Source organism: Natrix helvetica (assembly GCF_964273705.1).
Source record: "Natrix helvetica genome assembly, chromosome: 5".
Classification (NCBI taxonomy): Eukaryota; Metazoa; Chordata; class Lepidosauria; order Squamata; family Natricidae; genus Natrix; species Natrix helvetica.
The window spans coordinates 31,625,506-31,650,555 of record NC_138551.1 but is presented as its reverse complement, the minus strand read 5'-3'; the positions used below and the strand labels follow the sequence as shown (position 1 = coordinate 31,650,555).

The following is a 25,050-nucleotide window of genomic DNA, read 5'->3' as shown; positions in this document are numbered from 1 at the left end:
TATGACATGGAGCCACAGATAAAGGTTGAGAGTTTGAATGTTGAGATGTAGAACTCTGGAACGTAGTCAGTTGAGGATAGGTCTAGAAGAGGATGAGAGATTTTAAACTGTTTCGGCCTTTTTGTAATCAAATGGGATCTCAACTTCTACATCATAAGCTTTTTCTCTTTTCCTTTGCATCTCTATTATTGTCAACTGTATATTTGGTTAAATAAAAGTTCTTGAAGAAGCTGCCCACAATCTTCTGCACCACTATGTTTATTGCAAAGTAGGGACTACTGTATTCTGTATTTATTGAGGTTTCTTCCATAATTCCATAGCTTCAGACTGCTAAAGTCTGTGGTTTGAGGGGGGGGGGGGAGTGTGAAGGGGTAAAATCCAAATGTTTTCGTTAAAAGCTATGAATATTTACTAGCTAAGAATATAATATTCTCCATTTCCACCTCCATCCACTCTTCAGTCTGTATACAGACAGAACTCTCAGTTTATACAAAAACTGTTCTGTTAACTCATCTTGCAGCTAGGACAGGAAGATCTGGCGGGAGAAAGTGCCAGAAGCTCCTTTTCAACACACTGATTAACTGTCTTCTCTTCCATCAAAAAGCTTAAAAAGCCTGCCACAGTTGAGATCCAATTTATAGTGGCAAGGAGAGAAAGATACATACTGTTGTCTGTATTCAACCACAGCTTTGGCAGCAGGATGGAGAGTATCAAGTGCCTTTCTCCCCTGAGACCTTATAAAAAAGGAATTCTGTTGAATTTCCTCCAAGTTTATAAGGGCTTCCTTCCAGAAAAACATGTGTGGCTGTTAATGCAGTGGATTTGCTACCCAAGTTTGAGTTTAAGTTTACAGAGAAAGGCTGGGGAGAGGAGCAGAGAGGGAAATTAAATTTTAGAGGGAAATAGATTTTAAGGAGCTACTTCATAAAGCCAGGCCCCCATATCCTTTCCTTTTATTTATTTGAACTGGAATCTTCATCCCAGTAAAAGAATTTGGGAGTGACAGCCTTAGTTAACCTTAGGTCTTCATTCAAGGCTGCTAAGCTCTACCACAAACTGATATAAGTCTTTCTACACACCTGTTGTCACACACATTGCACTAAGAATGGCTGGCCTCCTTAAAAACAAATGTGGCCTTTTCTTTTAGCATTTAATGTGAAGAAATTGGATTTGTGGGAAACTGAAGCAATACACCTTTATGTAACATATCTGCACATTTTCCAACTAATGATTTTTTTTATTAAAGGACACAAGCTTTCCTGAGTTGCAGCTCACTTCATCAAATGGACTATGTGATTAAAATCATGAAGAGTTTAAATTGGGCTGAGCAGTGTGGAAAGGGGAAGAAAGACAGGGCGATTATGCATATGCAGATTGCTTGTTAGGCAGTTTACAAATATCAATTAAGCATTGTAATGTGTTAAAATGTACTGTATTTGTTGAGATTAAAGACAAAGGATATATATTGGTATTTGAGGAGCAAGAGATGAAAGGAGCAATGTTCTCAATAATCTGCATTAGGTACAAAAATATCTGGGTTGTTGTTTGTTTTTTGAGCTTATTTGTGAGATTGGGCATCCCTGTTCAGAATGGAAACCCGATTCTCTCTCTCTGTGTGTGTGCGTGTTTATGGGTGTGATCCAATCTGCCACTAAACTGTCATAAATTCCAGGGGCTCAAGTTATGTAGTGTACAAAGTGGCCATTGAGTGTTATTTTGCCGAGAAGGGTTGTGTATATTCTTTTGATTAGCATTTCATCAGTGAATTTTCATTTGTTTCTTCCTTCACATCTCAGTTCCTTCTGGTTCCTATAACACCCTTGCCCAAGCAGTTCCAACACACTTGCTGAACTTCAGTTCCCATCACCCCGAACCAGCATGGTTTTGCATTCGGGCTGGGATGATGGAAGCTGTAGTAGTCTAATTCCAAAGCGATGAAAAGCTGGTGTTGTACCCTCGTACCATCGCCCAAGACAAAAAAAAAATAAAAAAAAAGCCACGCGGACTCTGCACTCAGCTACTACTCCCGCAGCAGCCTGGCAAGGCGAGGCACGAATCGGAATCTCGCCTGGGGAAATGGAAGAGAGCTTCAACCCAGAGGCATTCCCTTGCCTCTTGTCCCGAGCAGCGGAGCCCCTTCCTTGCCTGAAGCGCCGAGTCCAGGACTTTTCATTCCTCCGGCGTGGTTGTCCGATCCTTTCCCATTGGATCTGGTCTCTTCCGCCAATATCGCCCAAGTTTTTGGCTGCTAAGAGAGGGAGTTCTCCGGACGCTGCGGCGTGTCAGCTCCGCCGGGCCGACCAATCGCTCGTTAAACAAACGGTTCAGTGCAAAGGCGGTTCAGTGCAAACGCGCGCAACACAAAAAAGAAGCCAAGTGGCCTCGCTTCTTTTTTGACTGGCCGGTGTTCAGATGACTTATAGTGTCTGCAAAAACAAACTTTCCCTCTGTGACCTTTAAAACACACACACACACACACTTACACCCCAAACCGCCATGCTTTCCTTTTCCAAACAGCGCGACGATTTTGAAAAGTCAGGGAGGCGGAGTGAGGGAGCACCCCGAAATGATAAATCGCATGGCAGAGCTAATGGCTGGAGGGCGCGTTTACCAATTCATAATCATTTATTCTTGGTGATGTATGACCCTGACTCTTAAATCTCAAAAGCTTCTATTTGAAGGTGTAAATAGCTTCTCCCTCCGCCCCCCAGCCCCCCCACCCTTGCAGTAAACCTTCTTGCATTAGCAGTGATTGATCTCCTGTACAATTCGTCCCAGAGTGCTATTTTAGAGGGGGAACACTGGCTTTTGGAGATTAACTGGGGAGTCTGTTACATATTAATGAATCTCGCAGATATTCTAACGTTTTGGTAATTTAGTTATTTGTGTCTACCGCTTTCGCCCTGATTTTCTCTTAGACCCCCGCGGTTGTTATACATCGAATTAAAAAGTGGCCATTTCACGTCATTTCTCCCCCCCCCCTTTCTTCTTCTACTGGCAACTAAACGCCATTTAATGGGAAAACAAATGTTGACATGCCTCTTTGAAAGAAGTGTATTTCTTGGCAAGACATCAAAGTGCTTTAAACTGTATTGGCAGGGGCCGGGGAAGATGGGTGGGCTAGATCTTCGGTTTCTGTTAGACCAAGCCTTCGGTAATGTCAGAAAATAATCATTTGATGTTCAGAGAGGGAATGGGGAGCAGCTTTTTATTCAAAACAAAATAAAAACAAAACAAAACTGAAGATTTACAACATATCAAGTGACCCCCAATGCAGTAGTTGTCCAAGGCTTTGAAGTAAGTACATTTCCCAACTGATAAGTAAAATGTTTAAATCTAAAATGAGGGGTTAGTGCTTGTAATCCACCCAGGTACAAAAATGGCAATGTGATGAAAGAGTCCAGGAAAACACTGGTGTGGTTTGTCCCACTGATTCCAGCCTTGGACAGTGTCCTTCCATTGTAATCAGAGAGGCTGAAAAAGGTTTGTAGGAGTTAGATCACCACTGGATAATTTGGTGTCTTCCATATGGGAGGCTCATACAATAGCCAATCTTTGTAATGCTGTCTGGGAAGTCGGATAGTTGAACAACTTACATGCAGGAGGCATGTCTGAAAAAGTTGGGTTGCAAATGCCTGATGCTACAGTGAGTCAGAATTTCTGGTTCATCAGACTTCCTGTAGGTGATCTGCCCAGCATAGAATATGGATACATTTGGTTGGCATTTTTAGGCAAGGTCTAAACCAAAAACATAAATAAATGAATGATATCTTTTTAAGGTGTTTTGAGAGGGAGACTTTTATTGTGAGTCCTTTTGTGTTTCTGAAGAATTCTCCCTCTTAGAAAGAATTCAGTTGTATTTGGATAACCATATTCCATAAGATGTTCCTACAGAATAAAAACACAGAATAGTGTTATAATTGGAAACTGATCCAGTTGCAGTTAATATCCATATCTTGTAATTGGTGAGTTGCAAAGTATGAATACAACAGTTTGTTTCGTATAAGTAAGTATAGCACACAAGTGCAATTGTTAAGTGCTAGCACTGATTGCAACTCCAGTGCGGAATCACTGGCGAAACATTTCCTTTGGACTCCTTGAAATGGATATTACATGTCATCTTGTTCATTCTCAACCTGAAACATCTTGAAAGGTGCAGTTGCTTTCATTCTGGAATTATAACCCTTGACAGAGGTAAGTGCTTGCTGTTAAACTGTAAGTTTCTATTTCCCCAAGAGTGGCAAGACGTTCAACCTTCAATATTTCTCCTGCAGCAGGGAAAAACCAAGAACCTGCCTCAGTGCAAAGATTCATCTTTTGAAAGAAATATCCTATTTACTTTGGAACAAATTTATTTATTTAAATTCTAAGAACTGTTTCCTTTTCGGCCTGGGTATTAATATTTAGAGTGTCTCTTCACTTATTTAAAATTAGATACTGCACTTCTCATTTCCTATTAGGGACAAATTTATTTCTTTGTTTGTTTATGAAAATTGATATGGCTACCTAACTCTCTCAGTGATTACTGGTGGCTTACAAAGATAAAAACTCAGTATAAAACAATAAAAACCAATATTCCCACAACTACAGTGACAAGTGTGTCATTTGATGGTCTCCATCCCCCTTTGGAGCCCGCAGGCCCTTTGGCAAGTTGAAGTCTTGGTAAAGAGTGTCAAAGTGGGGGCCAATCTTCTCTTCATGAGAGTAATGTTCCATGGGGAGAGAACCAGAGAAGGCTCTTTTTCTTGATCCCACTAGATGGACCTCTTTTGGAGATGAGACTAGTCATTCCCTGCCTCCTCTGTTTTGGTAGTCAGGTAAATGTGACCAGGAAAAGATGGTCCTTCAAGTAACTAGGTCCCAAGCCATGTAGGGCTTTGAAGGTAACAACTATTGAATTGGACCTAGGAGCAAATCAATACCCAGTGCAGCTCCTGCAGGAGACATGTGCACACCTGGGCCTGCACAGAACCATGCATTCTGGACTATTGAAAGCAAGGGCTTGTATTCCCATAATCATGCAAATATAGCATTTTAGGTGAAACATATGCATATTCATTTGGATATACAGTCCCCTTGGATTCAGTGCAGCCCACTCTGGTAAAACTGTCTTTTTGTTTTTTTTAAACAAATGTAATATATGTTATTGTTTCCTCACTATTCCATTGTCCTGTACTGTTTGATTGTGTTGTTGTTCTGTGAATCCTTTTCAGATTTAACTCTGAGCTTGTTGGAGGAATCAATACAATTGAAAGACAATCTAATAATAGCTGTAAGAAAGTAAACTAAATCATCCCAGCTATGTAGGATGAATAATGATGCTACTGCATTATTGCTGCCAGCACAGCTGCACAAATATCAACAAGGCAATGAACTTAGGAATGCTCATACAATTCATGTTTTCTTAGAAAGAACATGTGTTCAGATGGTTACCATTGCATTGCATTGTCAAAGCCTCTGCATGGTTGCATGACACAAGAATTTGTGTCATTTGTATTCAAAATGGGAAGGTTTACTTAAAAATTAGACCCATGAAATCCAGCCACATTTACTCAGATGTGTGTGTAAATAAGGACCCAGCTCTAACAAAAGTGCTTCTTTTCCATTGTTTTTCTTTTCCCTCCCATCCTTTCTTTTTAATACATGTTTCTCAGGGGCAATCCTAGAATACTGAGTAGATCAAGGTCAGCAGGGTTTACTCTTAGAAAGTGTGACTGGTTTGGCAATTTTAGTGTTACACATAATAATTTGCTGTAATTGATTAGATTTCTAGAATTAAACAAAACACTTTTGTGCCTTACATAGTTTTCTATCGCACACATTTTTTAAAAAGGATGTATTTGCCTGTAAGTATGCTATAAATATCCAGCTGCATCAGCTAGTCTTCGACTATTTTATTTTAATACAATGAATTTGGGTTGATGCCCAGAATTTGGTTTTTCTTCTGCTTGAAAATTGTGAAAATGGGTATTGCCACTTTCCTCTGAAAAACAAGTTTAGAAATGGAAAAACAGGTGGATAACTTGGTAAAGATGTGAGACTTACAAATAAATATCCAGAATGCACTGACCCCCCCTCCAAAGTGGCAAAACTGTTTTCTACATTAAGCAAATTAGTTTTGTATATTGTGTCTGTTGTCTTTCAGCCGAAGGAGGTGAGGTGCTCCATTTTGGGGTAACTTCCTGCTCAAAAAGAGAGTAAAGCAAAAAGAAAGAGACTTCAAAATGATGTTACAATGAAAAAAAGGGACAAATTAGGAGCTATTTTCCCCTGATCAAAGGAGAGCAAGAGAAAGCAAGGCTGGGCATTCAAGGATCTTGACTTATTCAGACAACTTCTTTGAGGAGCAGGGCCAACAAGCGTGTCTTCCATTGAAAAGCCCCCTCTATTCAGAATGCAGGTGCGAAGTGGTGTGCCACATTATATGAAGGTTGTTGGAGATTAGTGCTCGGACTTAATAAGGAAGGGGCTTGATTTACATGGGAAGGAAAAAGAGGGGCAGGGGGTGATGGGTGGGGGAGGAGAAGAAAAACCAGGAACTCTTCATCTGTGAAAAGTAAAATCATTGAACATGTGATCATTTTGAGTGGGTCTGATATCCTAATACTTGGCATTGTCCTCTGGAGAAGTGCGGAGTCCCTCAGCAGTCCGAATTGATACATTTAGAGCCACTGAGCAATGCTGTGAAGGAGAGGTGGTGGAGGAAGGGATGAAATGAAAGATACATGCAGAGAGAGAGAGAGAGAGAGAGAGAGAGAGAGAGAGAGAGAGAGAGAGAGAGAATAAAGAAAATCAAGTACAAAAGGCCCCTCTTCCTTCAGTGGCTCCTATATTTGCATCCAGTGCGCTAAAGCTCAGCCCATCCTCAATCTGCTCCTGATCTCCCATTTGCAATGAAAACACCTCTTTCCTTGTTTATGCACAAATACAACCAATACAAATGGGGATAGATTATTTTGACCTGACGAACTTAGACCTGCGCACATACACATATGCATATGCACACCTAGCTTTAAACAAAGGTTAATACAAATAATTAAATTACAAACTTACCTGTGAATCCCAATGTTCATGAAAGTCAGGTTCAAAGGAGATGGATGGATGGAAACATAAAATGTACTTGGGTCCATTTGATAATTAAATAGGAAAGACAAAAATACCCCTGTACATACAGTCTAGTTTGCAAACTGGAATGGTAAAGGTTCATTTAAATTATTGATAACTCATTCCTGAAGTCTGTAAAGCAAAGGAGGTGTCTACCATTATTATGGGGACAGAGAGCTTGTAATCCTATGGGCCCTATATCAGGCAGAATCTGGAAGAATGTCACACTCAGTTCAATGGATTTATTTCTGAGTGGACACTAGGCTTTTAGTATGTCATCTTTGGACTAGCTGTGAAGCAGCTTGGGCTGCGAGCAAGCTTAAGGTTCACTGGAGTTGGGCAGAATGATTGTTGTTGTTATTTGCCAATAAATTAAAAGTAAGCCCCACTGAATTCATATGAATTTTTTCTTAAAATATTACAAGAATACAAAGCATTACCTAATTTCTATAGGGTTAGAAATTAAGCCTGGCCATCAGCTGAGACAGAAATAGCTAGTAAAAAGTCAGATCTGCTGTTTATAATACATAGATTAAATTATGCTCTCAAAGCATAAAACTGGAATTAGGAGTATTCCTTTGCAATTGAAGGGCTGGAATGGCACCTGTTTCAGTGTCCTTTCTGGGTTTTTTACTTTGCTGTATTTGTTGCAAAATACAGGAAGGGCTGCCCATCCAGGAATTGCATTTAATTGAAAACTGACTGGGAAACCTCTTTTCCCAGCATTTACCAATCCAGAGGCTGAATAAAACAAAATGAGGCTTGTAGGAGGAGAAAAATCTTCATTTGGTTAATCCCTTCAAATAAATCTAATGAATTCCTGCATTTTGAAGCAAAAGGCACAGCAAAAATATTTTTTTAATCCTGATCCTGGGCAGATCCCCTATTAATGATTTTAGGTAACCCTGTGGTCCAGTAAGGAAATCACAAACCAATACATTTTCAAGGTCCTGGACAAAAGTTCCAAACTTACCTTTTGAATAAACAGGCATAAAGTTGTATTGATTCAAAAAGCAGATTCAAGCATAGCAAAAGAACTAACTTATGAGTAAGTAAACATAGTTAAAACTGTGGCCTAATAATCTTTTGTTCAAAAGGTGTACATATTGGCCTGTCTTAGAGTCAATTTCAGAGGGGATAACATGCTGCAACCTTCTGCAGTTACCTACATTCAGTGGCATTGCAAACAATGTTTCATCCATTCCATAATTTACAGTTATGGGATAGCAAAACTGCTAAAGACCTGCCTTGAACACTTTGTGGTATTCCACCACAAATGCTAATTCCATAGCAATTACCCTTCTCTCTGTCCCTCCTATCTCCATGCCTTCTGACAGGGTTACCTAGAAAAACTCTACAAAGACAAATAATGAACGTATGTGGCCATCAACTTATACACACGCTGGCCACCCATTTGTGAACATTCAGAGAGGAAGTAATTTCTTATAAACTACTATCCTTTGTCATGGAAATATCTAAGGCTACTCTCTTCCCCCACCCTCTAATTTCAGCAAGAATCTTTCTGGCATTTCCATAAGTTCTCCAAGAATATAAAAGCCATATAATGGGAACAAGGTGAGAAAGCTGTTCAGCCTTGTTTCACCAAGAAAAGGTCGTAAGTCAGGCAATTGGTGTCTGACCTGTCAGGAGAAGGTATAAAAGCTTCATTCATGCAGTCGCTCACGATTTTCTCAGCTCTTACAAAAGTGTTTTTATTATTCTGTTTTCTTACCTCGTCCCTTAATTAAAAGCTGAATGATTAGAATAGCACCTGCATAATGTCTGGACTTCGGCTGCATACTAATTCAAGAGGCTTTACATCTCGTAATTATAACATAAAATCAGAGACTGAATAAAACAGAAGGCCTAAAGCCTTGCTAATCCCCTTTAAAAGAGTCTGCTGAAATAATTCAGAATGCTTTCCGGAAGTTGGATTACTGATCCTCTTTTTAACTTCATACAATGAAATGATATTTCACACTAAAAGGGTGTCTGAAATTTTTAAACTGTTTTCCCTCTTTTTAGGTTAACCCACTTCCTGGACAAGGAAAAAAAAACACACCCCGATTCTTTCTTTCTTATCAGTGTGACTGGCTTACCCAGAGCAGACTGAGATTTAGGAAAAATACATTTATTTGCAGTTGAGATCAAATGTAGCAGTGTGCTACCACTAAAAATGTAATAAGCTGTCCTTGTTTACAACAACAGTTCCTTCCAAGAAAGAAAATGTGATTGTTAAATGCTAAGCAAAAAATACAAATTTTACATTTCGAACAAAGAATGGAATTCCAAAGTATATTTTCAGTTGTCTTTACATGGATTCATTCTAAGCCAATAAAGCAAGATAAATACTCCAGAGTAATTGATTTTGCGTGGAATGGAATAATTTGGGTGTCTTCACTCTGGTAAGGAAACATTTCCCTAGCTTTTAATTTAACTATCTAAGAATGATGATCTGAATTTAACCCAACTGATCTTTCCTGGAAATGAAGGCTTACGTCCAGTGATATTCTTTGCTTAACTTGCTTATGTATTGAGTTCTTCGAGAAACTTAACAGAGAAAAATACTATATTATCAGATATATGTCTTCCACTGCATAAATCTCATGTAGGCTCACCCTAAAATAAATGCCATTATGACCAACAGGAATTTCTTCTAGTAAGTATATTAAGGACTGCAGCCTTATATATCTTTAAAAAAATGTCAACTTCTTTCCAGGTTTGGGACTGGGGTGAACATGTTGAATTAATGATGTGTCATGACTGAAAGAAATGAAAGAAAACACTACTTATTATAACTTGAAACACATTTTTGAAGATCTTTTCTGAGAAATGCCCACTAAGATCTGTGGCATATTGAAATATCTGAGGGGTTATATTTTGTTGCTAAATAAAAATTTGACTAAAATATTAGTAACAGATTTTAAGAAATAGTTTGATTTGAATTTATTAAAATTGCATTTTGAAAGCTAGCTATGTAAGATTTGTTGAAGATTTAACCAAAGTTCAAAGGTGAATTCACAATGGAAGGAACTGAACTTTGAATAGATCTTTTGGTGTCTGTCAGTGAAAGCAAAACATTACTAATATAGATGGTTTTTTAAAAACCAACCTTCGGAATATAACCAAGTACATGGACTACCACATTTTATTTGGTCTCCATGTAGTTCTTGTAAAATTTATGAATTGCAATCAAGAATTATCCTTTTGATAAAACAACTAAATCAGCCTGAGTTTAAAAATGGTTATCAGGTTAAAAAAACAACAACACATCATCTATCAATGCTTTTGGAAAAGGACACATTTTAATATTCCATTTTAAGTAGCAATCAATTGTCATCTTCAAAACATTTGCTATTAAGGTTTTTTTTAAGGCTGAATGGAAAAACGTGGATTAAAGACATTTATGTGCTTAATCCAATTTCATCTAAATTTAGAAAATAAATTCACGGGAGATAACCTACATCTAGGTAAGTACAAAGAAACTAAAAATAACTCAGGTAACATGAGCTGATATTAATGAGTTTTATGTTGGGGTGTGTGTATCTCTGAGACAGGGACAAAACCAATCAAATCAAACAAGATTTTGGTGAAGACATTTTAAAATTTCTGAATTCCTGATTCTGGTCCTATTAATTTCTAGAACAGTTTCCCTTCTTTATGATGTTGGCTAGGACTTTGAAATAGCAGTAGACAAGTTTATGTAGGTTGTCCATGATATTTACATTCATATCAATGGAACACAAACTGTAGCCTGTATTTCATATATCAATTTATTACGGTATTGGCAGTTCATTCCATTCTTCCTTTGGAGTGCATTGAAACGCAGGTCATATTGGGTGGTAGGTAACCATCAAAGGAATGGGAGGTGAGGAAGAAAAAAGAATAATAACTGGCCCATTTAACTATTCCTCCCATTTACTCCGAAGTAGACCCTTCTACATCCCTTTCTCGTTGGGGTTGTTTAATCGACTCTGGCTTGTTTACATAAGTGCTATTTTTTTAATCTGCCTTTCTGCTTATCTTTCCTCGTTCCTTTCCACGTTTTGGCGATTTTAAGGTGGCTTCGGAAGAAGCGTGAGTCCGGCAACGCCTAAGAAAAAGCCTTTCGGTTTAGGTGATGCCAAACTTTAAGTCCGGACGGGATCGGTGGTTCTGTGGGTTGAAAGCCAACCGGCCTGCGACTTGAAGCGCTGCACTCAACTGAGGACCGGCGCTGGTCTCTAACCTTCCCACGCAAAGGGCCAGAAAGCTGCGTGTGCAGAATCAGCCATCCACTGGAGAGAGTGAAGGCGGGAGAGCCAGCTCACTAGAGGCTATATGAGACTATATATATAGACTATATATTCTTAATCTTCATTTCCTAAGGATACAATTGGACTTTGGGGGGCTGGGGGGAATGAATGGTCCTTAATGAATGCATTCGCACAATGCAGGGGCTTGCGCGCGGGGACCGAGGCAGGAAAGCAACAGGAGAGGAAATGAGTTGGCTTCATTGAAAGAAGGAAAAGGCCGCCGGGTCTCTATTGAAAGACCAGGGAAGAATGTCCACACGCCTCTTGCCCTGCTACCCACAGGACCCTCCCTGGCTAGTTGACCACAGCCGGGGGTCGAGGGGATACATCTCCATGGAACATTTGAGGTTGAAAAACCCTTTGTCACTCCGCTTCTTACCCGTCGAACTGACTTAGGACTGAACAGTCTACCTTCTCCCCTTTATTACTATCCCTCCCGTGAGCTCCTTTCCCCACATCCCCATGGCCTGGATCTCCTGGAATCCGGGCGGTCGCCGGCTGCAGAGGCTAAAGTAACCAAAGACGTGAAGAAAACAGACAGCGAGAACCACAGATGAAATATGCAGCCCACCCCCCACTTTACCAAGAAAGCACCTGTCGATTGTAACAAGCCTGCTCGCCGAACACCCCCCCCCCCCCGCATCCATTATGATTTTAGTGGAACTTCCTTTTATGTAAGCCCGGTAAAGCGAAGCAGTCTGATCCCGGATATGCCTCCCGTGGAGTAAATCCTGCTGATTTCGAGGAGACTCGCTCTAACCTTACACAAGTAGCATTTCTGAGCAGGAAAAAGCCAAGGGGCGAGCCGCAGAAAAGCAACGCCTTTGAAGTACTTGGCCAGTCATCGCGCATGCGCAGCGGAAGAGGGGGCCCGGAGCAGCCGCGAGACGAGGTTTCACGGATCCGCTTAGCCTTACGCGGGAGTGATGTAAGAAGCGCTGTGATTGATTCTTTACATTAATACAGGTGGCTTAACTCTCCCTCAGCTCAGCGATTTTCAGTTTCGGCACTGTAGTTTAGGGACAGGGTTTTGTAAAAGTTTTAAGCGAAGTCTTTCTGTGAAAAGCGGAGCCTCTTGACCCCCCCTTCCTAATTTTGAGACAAAAGTTTCTACTGAATTTCATTTGTAAAAAAAAAAATGGAAAGGAAAATAAATATAAATTAAGTAACCAGGAAGCAGGTTGTCTTTTTCTCATGCAGGGTTTATTTTGTTATATTTTAAAAATACAAAAACCTTATAAACAACGTTGACACTAAATTACGTTTTCATCTAAGGTTTATTTTACTTTAAACATTCATTACATCGATTCTAGGCCAAGACAGACTTTTCACTACCTATATTTCACATGTAGTACAAAACCTACATTCTTACAGTGTAGACTTTTAGTGTGGGGGATATTAAGGCATATTTCTCTAAACGTCTATTGAAAAAAGGAACTCCCATTGAATCCAGTGGCCTTTACATCCTTCCAAATAAGGGGGTGTCAGGTCGCAGGCATCATCTTTAAAAATGATGTAGAGTATAGAAATAAACCAACAAAAGGCATACTTACAGAAGTGGTCCATTCTAGGCAAAAGGGGAGAGGAAGGAAGATGAGATAAAGTGATAAAAGTTCTTAAAATGATTAAAAGGGGAAAGAAAAGAAAAATGGCATCATGCAGAACTTGAATAAATACTTTTGCTTTTGAATCCAGAAAGCCTAAGCTTTTGAAGCAATCTGGGTTTATAGAAGGGTTGAAAGTAGCACATGGATTGAGATCTCCCAGCTGCTTTTCCAGCTTTTCCTATTTTTGATGAAAAGTTTTTAATATGTAATATATTGGATGTGTGTGTGTGTGTGTGTGTGTGTGTGTGTGTGTAATACAGATTACCTTAATCCTTCACATTTTTATTCAAGTAAATGTCTTTTGTTTAACTAGAATCATGTTGGGTTGTTATTGTTGTTGTTGTTAAGGGTGCAAACTAGAGTCCCACAGAAATGCCTAACTGCTGAAAATGAAGAAATCAATTTTAGCCAGTCTTATTCTCTCCATTTATGATTGGGATTGCGGAACAAATGGCTGGCATCCAAGAGCCGTCAGCTTCACTAAGTTCTGTGTTGGGTTGCTTGTGAATTACAACTCCCAAGTGCATCCATGATGCAAAAACCAAACGTCTTTTAATTCATATGCACCAGTTAATCCTGTCCTTATAGTTCAGCTCTTGGTCTGGCACAAATCCAGAACGGCTACTAAGTTCATAGCTTGGTTCATTGGACCAAGATGGAACCAACATCTTAAAATGCAAAGTTTTAAAACCAAAGTCTCAAGAATGGTTTGGGTAAAAATGCAAATTACCAAATGTGCAATGTGTGAATTTGTTTGTTGACTTTTGGCTTACAGATGAGTATCAATGGTCAACAATGCAATCACTCTGTTGCAGCTTTTCTCAGCTGTGAAGTGCACGCCAAGCGGAGTCCAGATGAAACTTTTTTTTCCTCTACTGCTTGACTATAAAATACTGCAAATTATAAAAGTCCTTGCTTGGGAGGCATGGCTATTTTTAGTGAGGTTAGTTGTTAAAAAGTGTTCTTCTGGCCAGAATTTATAGCATTATCCCAGAGGCAGCCTGTGTAAAAAAAAAAGTGTACGAGCTATTAAACTAGTCTAATGAAATGGTAAAAAGTCACAGATCTAATAGTAAAAACTGGTGCTGTTCACCAAAATTTAGATACTGTGCAGAGAACAGAGGCCATTCATATAAATAACTAGTTCTGAATGGAAAAGAATGTGTTCTTCAGCATATGTGTGAGAATGGGGAGAATTTGTCCCCCTCCTTCCATCTTCCACACCCTTGAGCCACATGATCCTTCCACCTACAGAGTGGCAGACAGAACTAGCCGGACATGGGTATTTGATTGTATGTGAGGACGTCTTCTGTCTCCATCTCAACCTTATCTTTAAAAGAAGGTTAGTTTCATCTCTTTAGAAACGGTCCCAGCTAACGGGGCAGAGGGACTTTGACAGAGGGGAGAACAAATCGCTGACAAAGGACCTTTTTACGTTTCATAAGCGTTGTTAGGACGACGAAAAGGAATTTCTCAGATAATAACTTCCCACTTCAAAGATTTCTCAGTTCAATAGCAATTGGACCATCCTTTTTCATTCAGCCACAAGGGCTAGCACTAAAGACGACTCAACTGTTTGTATCCCTCCTCCCAGTGTGTTTATTTTTCCCCTATTCATTGGAGTACTTAGATAAAATAAACACTGAGACAATTACCGGAACATGGGCTTCTAACTTTCTTGGGATCATATACCCACTGCCATGGTCTCAGACTTGGCAATGTCAAGTTCTGGAGCCTGGCAAAACAGGGCTCCCTTTTTAAAACCACCTCTGTGATTTATGACTTGTTTACTTGCTTCTTTCAAGGATAAGAAAAATGCCAGGCATTCTAAAGATCACACGGTCTTTATTGGTAAAACTGAACAAAGAGGTTTCTCTTTCTGTTTTAACTTTTGCTTCAACATAGTAGAGCTATATACTGATACACAGTGGTCTATGGAATATATAGCTATATCAGTATATGCATTTAGGGATGACTCATCTTTTTTTAAAAAAAAAATCTCACTACTAAACAGAACAGGACCCCTCCCCCCAAACAATTTAAGGGATAGAGTATTTAAATTTGGGGAAAGACCAATATTCCTATATCGTTGCCCCAAAATTAAGTCTCCTACTTCCATGTACAAAAAATGCTAAACATTATCAGGACTGGTGGGAAGATACTTGGAAAAGGGTTTCAAAAGGGGAATAAAGGAGCAGAAATATGTGAGCTTACTAAAGAACAAAATTCCTACTCTCTATGGAAAATGTCCCAGACCTGACTTGCTGGCAACAGTCTTCTTCTTTGAGTCTGGGGGATTGCTTTAAAGCTGTTTTCAGAGAGCCTTGGAGATAATGCCACCAACTTCTATGGTGACAATGCCACCACATTCTACAGCTGCAAAGGTTCCATCTAATATTGGTAACTCTTCGATAGCCCCCTCCTCCTCCTCCCCATTTCTCTTAATCACAGCGGCTCAAGATTCTGCCACAAAGGCCTTCCTTCGAGAGGGCAAGCCGGTCTGGCAAGCTGAAGGGGACGAGATGGAGGAAGAGCCGACTGAATGCATTAAGCTAGCATGAAAACCAGAGGTCAGCACAAATGTGTCTTAATAGACTGTCTCGAATGGAGTGTGCCTTCCTTTCAAGGGTGCCTGCTTTTGCACTGCTCATTACCATAGCGATCCTAACGTGGCATGTTGATGCACCATAAAGCTCACACTTTCCACCCCTGCAGCCCCCCTCATCATTCCCCCCCCCACCTCAAATCAGAGCCTTTGAACAAGGCCGGTCTTGATTAGACCTTTCTCCTTTTCTTCCCTCTCCTTCAAACCCATTTCCTCGCCTTTAGAAAAGTCGCCATCAAATCCCAAAGGCCGTCTCTGATCAGGGCCCAGAAGAAGGGAAACAAAAGTGAAGTGACGGGCTGTGATTCAAGAAGGCCCATTTTTCTTTCTGACATTCTTATCCATTCTGAATATGGGGTTGGAACAAGGCCTCCCATTCGCGTGGGGTTTTTCTTGCCCCGGAAGGTCGGTCAGGAGAGGAAATTCCATGTCCATCACAAACACACAAAGGATTGAGAAAAAGGTAGAGGTAAAAATAGATGTATACACTCACACTCTCTGGTACATGTACACACACATATGCACTGGACTGGAAGCTCAAACAAAATCAATAAAGACTAAGTTGGGCCAGCTGGGGAGGGGTGTTAGAGGGCTGGGGGGTGGGTGAGGGCAGGAAGAATCTCTTAGACCTAAATATTATGTCCTCCTTGTGAAAAGGCTAGATGGGCTCCAGACTTCTCTTTTCAATCTTTTAAAGTATGACTTGCCTACTGCTATAGAAATCTTAACTCACCATGAAGATTCACCGTTGCGAAGAAATACTTTCATTGTGAGAGCCTGCTTTGATGTCTAAGGCATAAGATGCAGGGCTTTTCAGCTGCCTCTGTCTAGATTACCTTGAGAGCAACGAGACAGACATCTGTAACAAGCAAATGAAAAATTAAAGATGATTAGCCTACACATCCAAAACCACAGCTTCTGCAAAGAAAGAAATCAGGAAGAAAAGGCTGGGCTGGAAGTGGAGATGGGAAGCAGAAAGGCTCAGTTGAGAATTCCAGGCAGGGTAGAGCTTATCTTCTCCATTGGCCAAAGGCCTCCATAGCTTTGCTTTTCTCGGTTGCCTCCACTATAAGAGGAACTGAACAACCATAGGAAGAAAAACAACTGTGGAAAATACAGAATATATGCCTTTCAGTTTTAAACACTGATAAACAGGATACTATAGTCATTGGATTGCTTCTTCCATTGCTTTTAATCCGGCAACATAGGATAATATTGTGGATATAGTTTACAGGATTGAAGAATCATATAGTCCTTGATTCCCAGGCCATAACTGAAAACAGAATAACTGAGAAGCTGTAGGAATGCAAAAATGTAAATTACACCAGTCTGATTTTTGGATATAAGTCCTACATGTTCACTCTTGTAGGATGTCCCACTGAATTCCAGAGGACTTACTGGGCTGCCCCCCAAAAATGAAAAGTTCAGAAAAAATATGTTTATTGACACTATGTAGAAGAAACCAGATGCTTTTAATAGGAATCGTTCAGAGGAGGATTGCGTAGTTTGTATCTTTACTATATAATGGAGGGAATAATCCATTATATAATAATCCATATGGAAACTATTGCAGCAAAATCCTAGTGTGCACCTTCAGAAAAATGAGCTCTGTTTTCATAGCATTGATCAGAATCAACTGGACAGCCCAGGAACCCTACTGGAAATACAATACATCACGAGCAAACGATATAGGACTCTTAGGATGACCTGATAGCCTTAGGGCCTGGTGTAAGTAACTGAACCTTCACAAGGATGCTTTGCCCCTATGCTCAAACTGGAATGCATTCTGTTTTTACCTCTTGCCCCTCTCAGCTGGAAAAGAAGAAAAAGGGGTAAAAAACAAGGACTCAGAAGTAGCCTTTTGATTTGCTAGAGATTTAGGAAAAAAAACATTTATTTTTACCATTACAAAAAACCTCACATAATTTTACATAACCTTTGTGCATTTCAAAACAAAATTGCCACTGTGTTTATTCCATCATTTGGGAGGGGAATCTACATGTTAAATTTCTGGACAATCTAAGAATCAGCACAATGACGTCACTCATATCAACTCCTTCTCACTTTAATATGGATCTCACTTTCCGCTCACTAAGGAATTGCAAGAATTCACAGAAATAACACTGGGAGCAGGAGTGGGAGAACAAGGGAGAATGTGTTTGTGCGTTTAAAATCCATTACTTGTGTAAATTAAAATGTACCACAAATCATTAAGCCACCCTTGGGTCTGTTTTATTAGTAACAAGTGGGCAGAGTAGACTGGTTAAGTCGGGGCAGTAAAGAGGGTTTCTTCCCAAAAAAAATGTCAACTGAGCTGGTAAATTAATCAAAGTATTTAATTGATCGCTGAACAGTTGGCTAACCAGTAAGGTATTTATAGATAACCCCTTTCCCAGAAAGCAACCACACGCCGCACGCGCGCGCGCGCACACACACACTCAAAATGAGAAACAAAAATAAAAACCACCAGGGAACAAAAGAGTCCAAGAAAAACACCGTCACGAGGTACCAGCACCGAAGGTCGCGACTGTACAACTAGAAATCCGTAGGAAAACACTTTGGTTCATTGATACAAAAAAAAAAAAAAAAAAAAGCTGTGCCAACTCTCATACGCCTGTAAACGTTGGGAAGAAAGCGATCCAAGCACAAGTTCAGGAGGGGGTGAAAAATAAAATAATACTCATAATTAAAAAAAACAAAAAAACCCACCATGAAGTCGTGGGAAAAGAAGTTAAGGGGGAGGAGAGGGCTGTCGTCTTGTGCGCTTGGCACCATAATAAATACAAAAGCAGGGAGGAGGTCTTCCCCCCTCCCCATTATCCTCTCCCCCCACAGTGCGTCTTCTCTCCGGTGGCCAGTGCAGCAATTCTGATCAAAGGTGCCTGGGAGAAGGGGCGAGAGGGAACGTGGGGGGGGGGGAACCGGGTGCGGTGGGGTGGCTTCCCAGTGTCGGCTCGGTTTCCGCCCCTCAAAGTCCCGAAAAGAGCTCGGAAAGAAGGCGGCGGTCTGGTGGGCGACGGGCAAGTCCTACAGCCAGCGACGTTAATAATTGGGGCCGGGATCGCAGTTTGTGAACGCGGCCTCTCCCGCGTGGGGCGAAGGAGAGTTACTGGGTGGCGTCGGGATGCCGCTGGCCCCGGAGCTCTGACACACGTACCATTCGCTCAGGTTGGCTGCCGCCTGGGTGGAGGAGGCCGCTGGGGGCGGCGGCGGCGCTTGAGGGGGGTCCCGGCCGCAATCGGACGAAGGAGAGACCAGCGAGGGGGTGGACGACTCGTAGCCCGAGCTGGGAGGCGGGGATTTGCAGTGGACCTTCATGTGCTTCCTCAAAGAGCTGGGATGGGTGTACGACTTGTCGCAGCCCCGCACTTTGCAGTTGTAGGGTTTGTCGCTGGTGTGCACGTGGGAATGCTTCTTCCGGTCGCTGCTGTTGGCGAAGCGTCTCTCGCAGCCCTCGAACTCGCATTTGAAAGGCTTCTCGCCTGCAAAGAGAGAGGCAGTCCTGGGAAACTTGGCAGAAACGGCCCGGGAAGGGAAGGGGGAAAGTAGGGAGGGGGGGGAGGCATAATATCTTTTTTTGGAATGGGGGTGGGGAAGAAAGAAGGTATTCCCACTACTGTAACCCGACTTCCTTTCCTTTCCAGCCCTTTCCAACCGATGAGCTTCAGAGGAGGACATTTTCCCTTCTGGAAACGGCGCCGGATGTTCCGGTGCAAATTCATGCCTGTCGGGATTCAAGGAGATCTCTAAAACTACCCGGTGGAATTTCGGGGTTATTATCAGGGTCTCCCTCCCACAAGAAATAAGCATGCTCTCCTTTCACAGAGAAAGGGGCTGCTCTGAAGCAAGAGAATTGCCCCTTCAGGACAGCTAGTAGTTACTTGCTGGCAGAGTGTAGTCAAAAAAGTCAAGAGGCGACAGAACAGGGTGTTGAAGGCAAACCAGGTTGACTCTTTTTAGGGAGTTTTGCAGATCATAATCTCTTCCAGAATCCCCTTATCCTCTAGTCTTCCTTACCAAATGCACCTTGTTTACAAATGGCCTCTGCTATCTGTTGTTTTAGAAACAGCTACAGTACTGTATGTAGCTGGTCTTACCCAAAATTCATAACCAAAGAGCACAGTCTTCAGGTGGTATTGCTCTCTTTCACCTTCACACTTCCACCAAGTAAGCCCATATGCCTCCAGCCATGCACTTATATATCCACAATCAGACAGGAAACATAATATTTGGCTTTCCCTGGAAACAGTAATTTACATAGGGTTTGGGATGCAATACTGTACTAACAAAAGGCCAGAAGGAAATCTAACCTTTTGGAACAGCTTACGTGTGCATACATAAATATATACCAGCCTCCTGCAAGGTGTGTGTGTGTGTGTTTGTTGGTATGCTACTCCTGGATAATCAGGGTTGTCCATCTTCAAAATCAGGCTGTGTAATTTCTTCAGGATTGGCTTCTCTTAATTTCTCTGAAGGTTGTGCAATATTTTCTAGAATCTGACAATAACTCAGTTTTTTCTTGGTTGCCACTTTAATACATAATGCCTAAAAATCTAGAGGGTTTACTGCAGCATTATTTTATTTTTGTGAAAACCAGGATGAACTTCACGGGTATGGGTGTCCAGGCCAAGTTTTCACGAAGACCTACCATAAACAATAGCATGGGGAATATACACCTAGATAAGGAAGTAGATGGTAGAGAGCATTGAGGACAATGCACAGCTTTCATGAAGTCCAGCAGATCATATTAGGATAGTAATATAAAATCCTGTATGCTGGATGAATGGAGGAAAAGTGCTGTTGGAAGGCAGGATGGCAAGAAAAACCAATGCCCTGGAAAAGGACTGATTTAGGCACAAAAAACCCGAGTGACCAATAGAAAGTCCAAGATGCTGCAGTCACCTGCTCTGAAGTTTCCATTGATCATGGATATATTATTTGATAGCGGGAAGGTAGAAATGGGCAGAAAATGATAACAAAGATATTATTGAAATATGATATGAAAAGCCAGATCCTGTTTTCCAAAAGTATAAATTACTGGTGTGTGCATGTCTGATTTGTTTGTGTGTTAAGTGTTAAAGATAATTTTTGAAAGAGTCCAGATCATATATTTTAACTTCAGTGCAAAACATCATTTGAAAATGGTAAATCCTGTTTAAATGTCCAATTTACAAAGCTAACTGGTTTTTAAAGCCACTGTTCATTGGAAAAAAAAATCACTGAAGACCCATTTGCCTTTTGAAACAAAATGGCTCTAAGGTTTAAAGGCTTAAAGAAAAGGACTACAAAATTCCCAGCATCAAACTGTGGGGCTGCTGATTTTCCAGAATATTGGTGAAAATCTAAATATTATTCTCAGTCCATAAGAGAAAAACAATGGCTTTTGCAAAGAAGAACATAACAGGATGTTTTCTCCCTTTCATGAATTCTGTTTTGGTGTGCCAATGAATTGGGGTGGGGGGTGGGGAGAAGAGGGGAGAGAAATTAAAAGAAAGATCTTATATTTTGATAGCTCTTTAAGCATTTTAATTATAGTTCCTTGTATAGAAACAGTTTGACCTTCCCCCGCTCAGCTGAAATAACAAATCAAGGAGATCCATGTAATGCAGTGCAAGAAAGCTGGAAGTTAAGAGGCCCAGGGGAACAACTCTGCCGTAAACCCTCCTGCCAAAGGGAGAGAGAATGAGTTGCCTTCAAGTAAGGTTCCCCTTCCTCAACCATCCTTCATTCCTCAGGCTTGTGAATTGAGACAAAAATCAAAACTGAAAGCTGGCTTTGAACCCAAGGGCTGATTTGAGAAAAAGTGGATCCTCATTGTAGGCTGCAACTGGTCCCACAAACACATCTGCCCTGGAGTAAACTAAAGGATTGTTTTCTGTACAAATGTATGTGTTATTCAAACAAGAGATAGAGAAAAACCATTTCTAGCCTTCCTTTGAAAGCTTCCTTTTTCTAACTTGGTGGTGAGTGGGGAGAAGGAGAGCATTAGAGTTGGGGGCGCAGGGGCATGCGTGCAAGCCCCATGGAATTTGCACCGCCATCTTCTAACCCCCACTTGTAGCTCTCACAGGCCTGGCTGCTGAGTGCAAGACGTACAGCATGGAGATTTTAGCATAATCCTTCCAACACTGGGACTGGATTAAAGTCTTTGCAAAATTCTCGAGGGGGAAGGGAAGGCGGAGGAAGATCTATTTTGCCAGGCTTACTGCTATAAATTACAAGTTAAAACAGACCTTCCTTACTGCGGCCTAAAATCCTCCTTGGTTACAAATGTCCCTGGCCAGCTCTAATGGTAAGGAAGTGATTTTTGCTTTCTCTGTTTTTTTTTCCCCCACTGTGTCACTCTATTGGGAATTAATTCTCTCTCTTTTTCTTTCTCTCTCTCCTCTGCTCCAGAAATTTGCTTCTTTCTACTGCGCTAGGAAATATAACATTGTTAATACTGGACAAAAAGCATTTTTTTTCTTGCAAATCTAGAATTTTCTCCATGAATAATTTCCTGGAAGGTTTATTACTATTTTAGATGTTTTTGGGTTTGAGAATTTCAAGTTAGGGTAGTCAACATAAAGTATAATAATGCAATCAGGCCTATAAAATTTGACTATTATGCCCTCGCCTTGGTTACACCAACATTCCCTTTAAAAGAAAATTATGTGGGAAGCTCAGGCAAAAGATGTGTGATAGGATATATCATATAATAAACCTATGAGCTGGCATCTTTCTCATGTGCTCAACTGCACTGCTGTAGGTCAAATTTACAAGAAATTGAGCATTTTCTGCTTCAGAGACTTCGAAAGAGAAGGCAGTGAAAGGGCACTAAAAGTTTGCTTATTTAAAAAGACACCATGATTGAAGAATAAAATATCTTCTTTAATGGCTTCCCACTTACCTACATGAAAATGCTTTGATTATTATTTTGTTATTGATGATTCAATATTGCAAATAATATAAATCTACTAACAAAAATATCATATCGTTAAAGGTAAGATGGGAATAAAGAAGAGTAGGGCAAAGCCATTTAATTGCTAAAGCAAAGAGGCTTTACAGTGGCAGAATAGAAGAAAGGAAGAACCTAGAATTCCTCATTTCTGTAGGGTTGCCCAGTAGAAAAGGAATGCACACAGCAGACAGTGTGTGTAAAATTATATCCCGAAAAGAATTACATTTTGCAAAAAGGCTTATTTAATATCTTGTGCTGAACCAGGGTGAGAGAGAGAGAGAAAAAAAATGAGGAGTTGGATGAAGTCAGCAAAATCACAGACACCAGCTGACAATCTCATTTAGTGTAAGGCTTCACGGGGAGGGTCCGGAAGTGTGAAAACTTTCTAAGTTTCCATTTATTCTCTCTAAATGTGTTTGTGGCAGACTGGGGTCAAGCATAAATATTGCAAGATTGTCTCATTTGGACAGCTTGCCTTTTCATGTTAACTAGAGGAAGAAAATCTCAGAAGTTTCTAATGTAGACTTCTCATAGAATGGTGGCCAGTGACCTTTTCAAATGGGCAGCCCAGAAACACTGAGTCACCACCACCTTCAATCCAGGGCACATCCCTGCCATCATTTCCAACTTCCCAGGTTCCAAAAATGAATCACCTCATATTTTCAAGCATACATTAAAGAGGTAAAGAGCATTGGGGGACTATCCTCAGGGCTTCTTGTCCCAAACAAAAAGAGGGGGCTGTGCAGCTGTGTTTTTCTCACAAGGAAGGCACAGCAACATCACTCACAATTGCCTAGACAATCTGCAGTTTCCTTTGTCTGCTCTTAATTTGCAAGTTCCTGCCCCAAGATTGGATATATTCATTTTCCTGGAAAGGCTTTGGAATCTCTTTCCGTCCTCCCCAACCACAAAAAATGTCATCTTAAATTCTGGACCTTCCTTCCTTCCTTCCTTCCTTCCTTCCTTCCTTCCTTCCTTCCTTCCTTCCTTTCTTTCTTTCTTTCTTTCTTTCTTTCTTTCTTTCTTTCTTTCTTTCTTTCTTCACAGGCACATACACAGACACACACATGCAAATGCTGCCGAAGCAAAGCAAAAAATCTCAACCAACTCTTCTACAGGGTTTACTGAACTACTGTAGCTTTAATTAATTCTCAATATAATTAGAGGGAAACTAGAGGAGAGGGGAGGGGGAGGAAGAGGCGGATAAGGAGGAAGAAGAACTGCACGTGCATCAGCAGATCTCTGGACTCAACAGTAACGGAGCAAGACCAACCTATACTGACCTGTATGCGTCCTTTTGTGGATTTTGAGATTTTCCGACCGAGCAAAGACTTTGCCGCATCCCGGGAAAGGACAAGGGAAAGGCTTCTCCCCCGTGTGGACGCGGATGTGGTTGACCAGTTTATATTTGGCCTTGAAAGGCTTCCCTTCCCTGGGACACTCTTCCCAGAAGCAGATGTGGTTGGATTGCTCGGGCCCGCCAACGTGCTCCACGGTGACGTGAGTCACCAGCTCGTGCATGGTGCTGAAAGTTTTCGAGCATAATTTCTTGGGAGTCTGATCCAGTTCAATCCACTTGCAGATGAGCTCTTGCTTGATGGGCTGTCTCATGTAGCGAAAGAAAGCCCCAGGGCCATGGTGTGACGCTAGATTCATGTTCAGGTTCATGCTACTGTAGCCGTGGAAGGAGGAAGCCGCGAAAGGATCTGTCCGGGAGATTGGTAATGGAGTGAAAGGCTCAGACCTGGGGTACATTTGTCCAGGTAGTCCCAGCCTGATCTGTCCGTTTAGATGGCCACCTGGAGGTCCATGGGGAGGTTGCGCCTGGTGATGGAGTCCAGTAAGGAGCGAATGAGTCCCGACTTCTGAGTGGTGGTGGTGGTGATGGTGGTGGAGGTGGTGGTGGTGGGGAGCATGGTGTCCGGGGTAGCCACCTGTTGTTGAGACAAATATTCCGTGATGAGAACTTGGAGCAGCACAGTGTGGATAAGAGAACCCTGGCATGCCGGGGGCAGTCAGATCCCCGCTCAGGAATAAATCTCTACCTGCCGATAGAGTTTGGCTTGGGTGAGGGATCGCATAAGGGACTGTTGTTGACTGCGCCGGGCCCAACGCTCCAGTTGGACGCGGGACCACTTCAGCTGGGCCTGTCACGGGATGGCGAGGCTGAGGGTCAGCACAGAGCCTAAGGGCCGCTGGGTGATGAGGTGGTGGTGGTGGAGAAGGAGGAGGAGGAGGAGAGTGATGGTGGTGGTGGTGGTGGTGGTGGTGACGATGGTGATGGTGGTATCCCAAGTGTTCTGACCGGAATGGACTCAGACCGAGGCGGGGTTCTCCCGGGTGCTCCCCAGGGCGCGTGGGAACGATGGAATGGGGATCCCCGGCGAAGCCTGTCATGCTCTGAGGGGAGTGGTGATGGCGGTGAGGAGGATGAGGATCCCCTGCCAAGCCTGCTAATTTCAGCGCAGTGTTCCGCTTGGAAAGTGCCGCCGACCCCAT

At 41.6% G+C, this 25,050-nt stretch overlaps 1 protein-coding gene across 5 annotated transcripts; it reads right to left on the bottom strand.

Moving 5' to 3' along the window:
- Nucleotides 1–12,605: 12,605 nt before the first annotated feature.
- On the bottom strand, nucleotides 12,606–25,050 carry ZIC4 (Zic family member 4; the record flags this gene model as incomplete). Of its 5 annotated transcripts, XR_014175485.1 has the most annotated exons (5): nucleotides 12,606–12,966; nucleotides 13,737–14,007; nucleotides 16,345–16,470; nucleotides 18,769–19,093; nucleotides 23,835–25,050. XR_014175485.1 is itself a non-coding variant. In XM_081954186.1 (4 exons), coding segments are annotated over 3 exons (1,542 nt in total). In that variant the 3' UTR covers nucleotides 12,606–14,007; nucleotides 16,448–16,469. The 5 variants fall into 5 exon arrangements, 2 of the variants coding, with proteins under 2 accessions (XP_081810312.1, XP_081810311.1); XR_014175484.1 differs by having other exon boundaries at nucleotides 12,606–14,007; XR_014175486.1 differs by lacking the exon at nucleotides 13,737–14,007.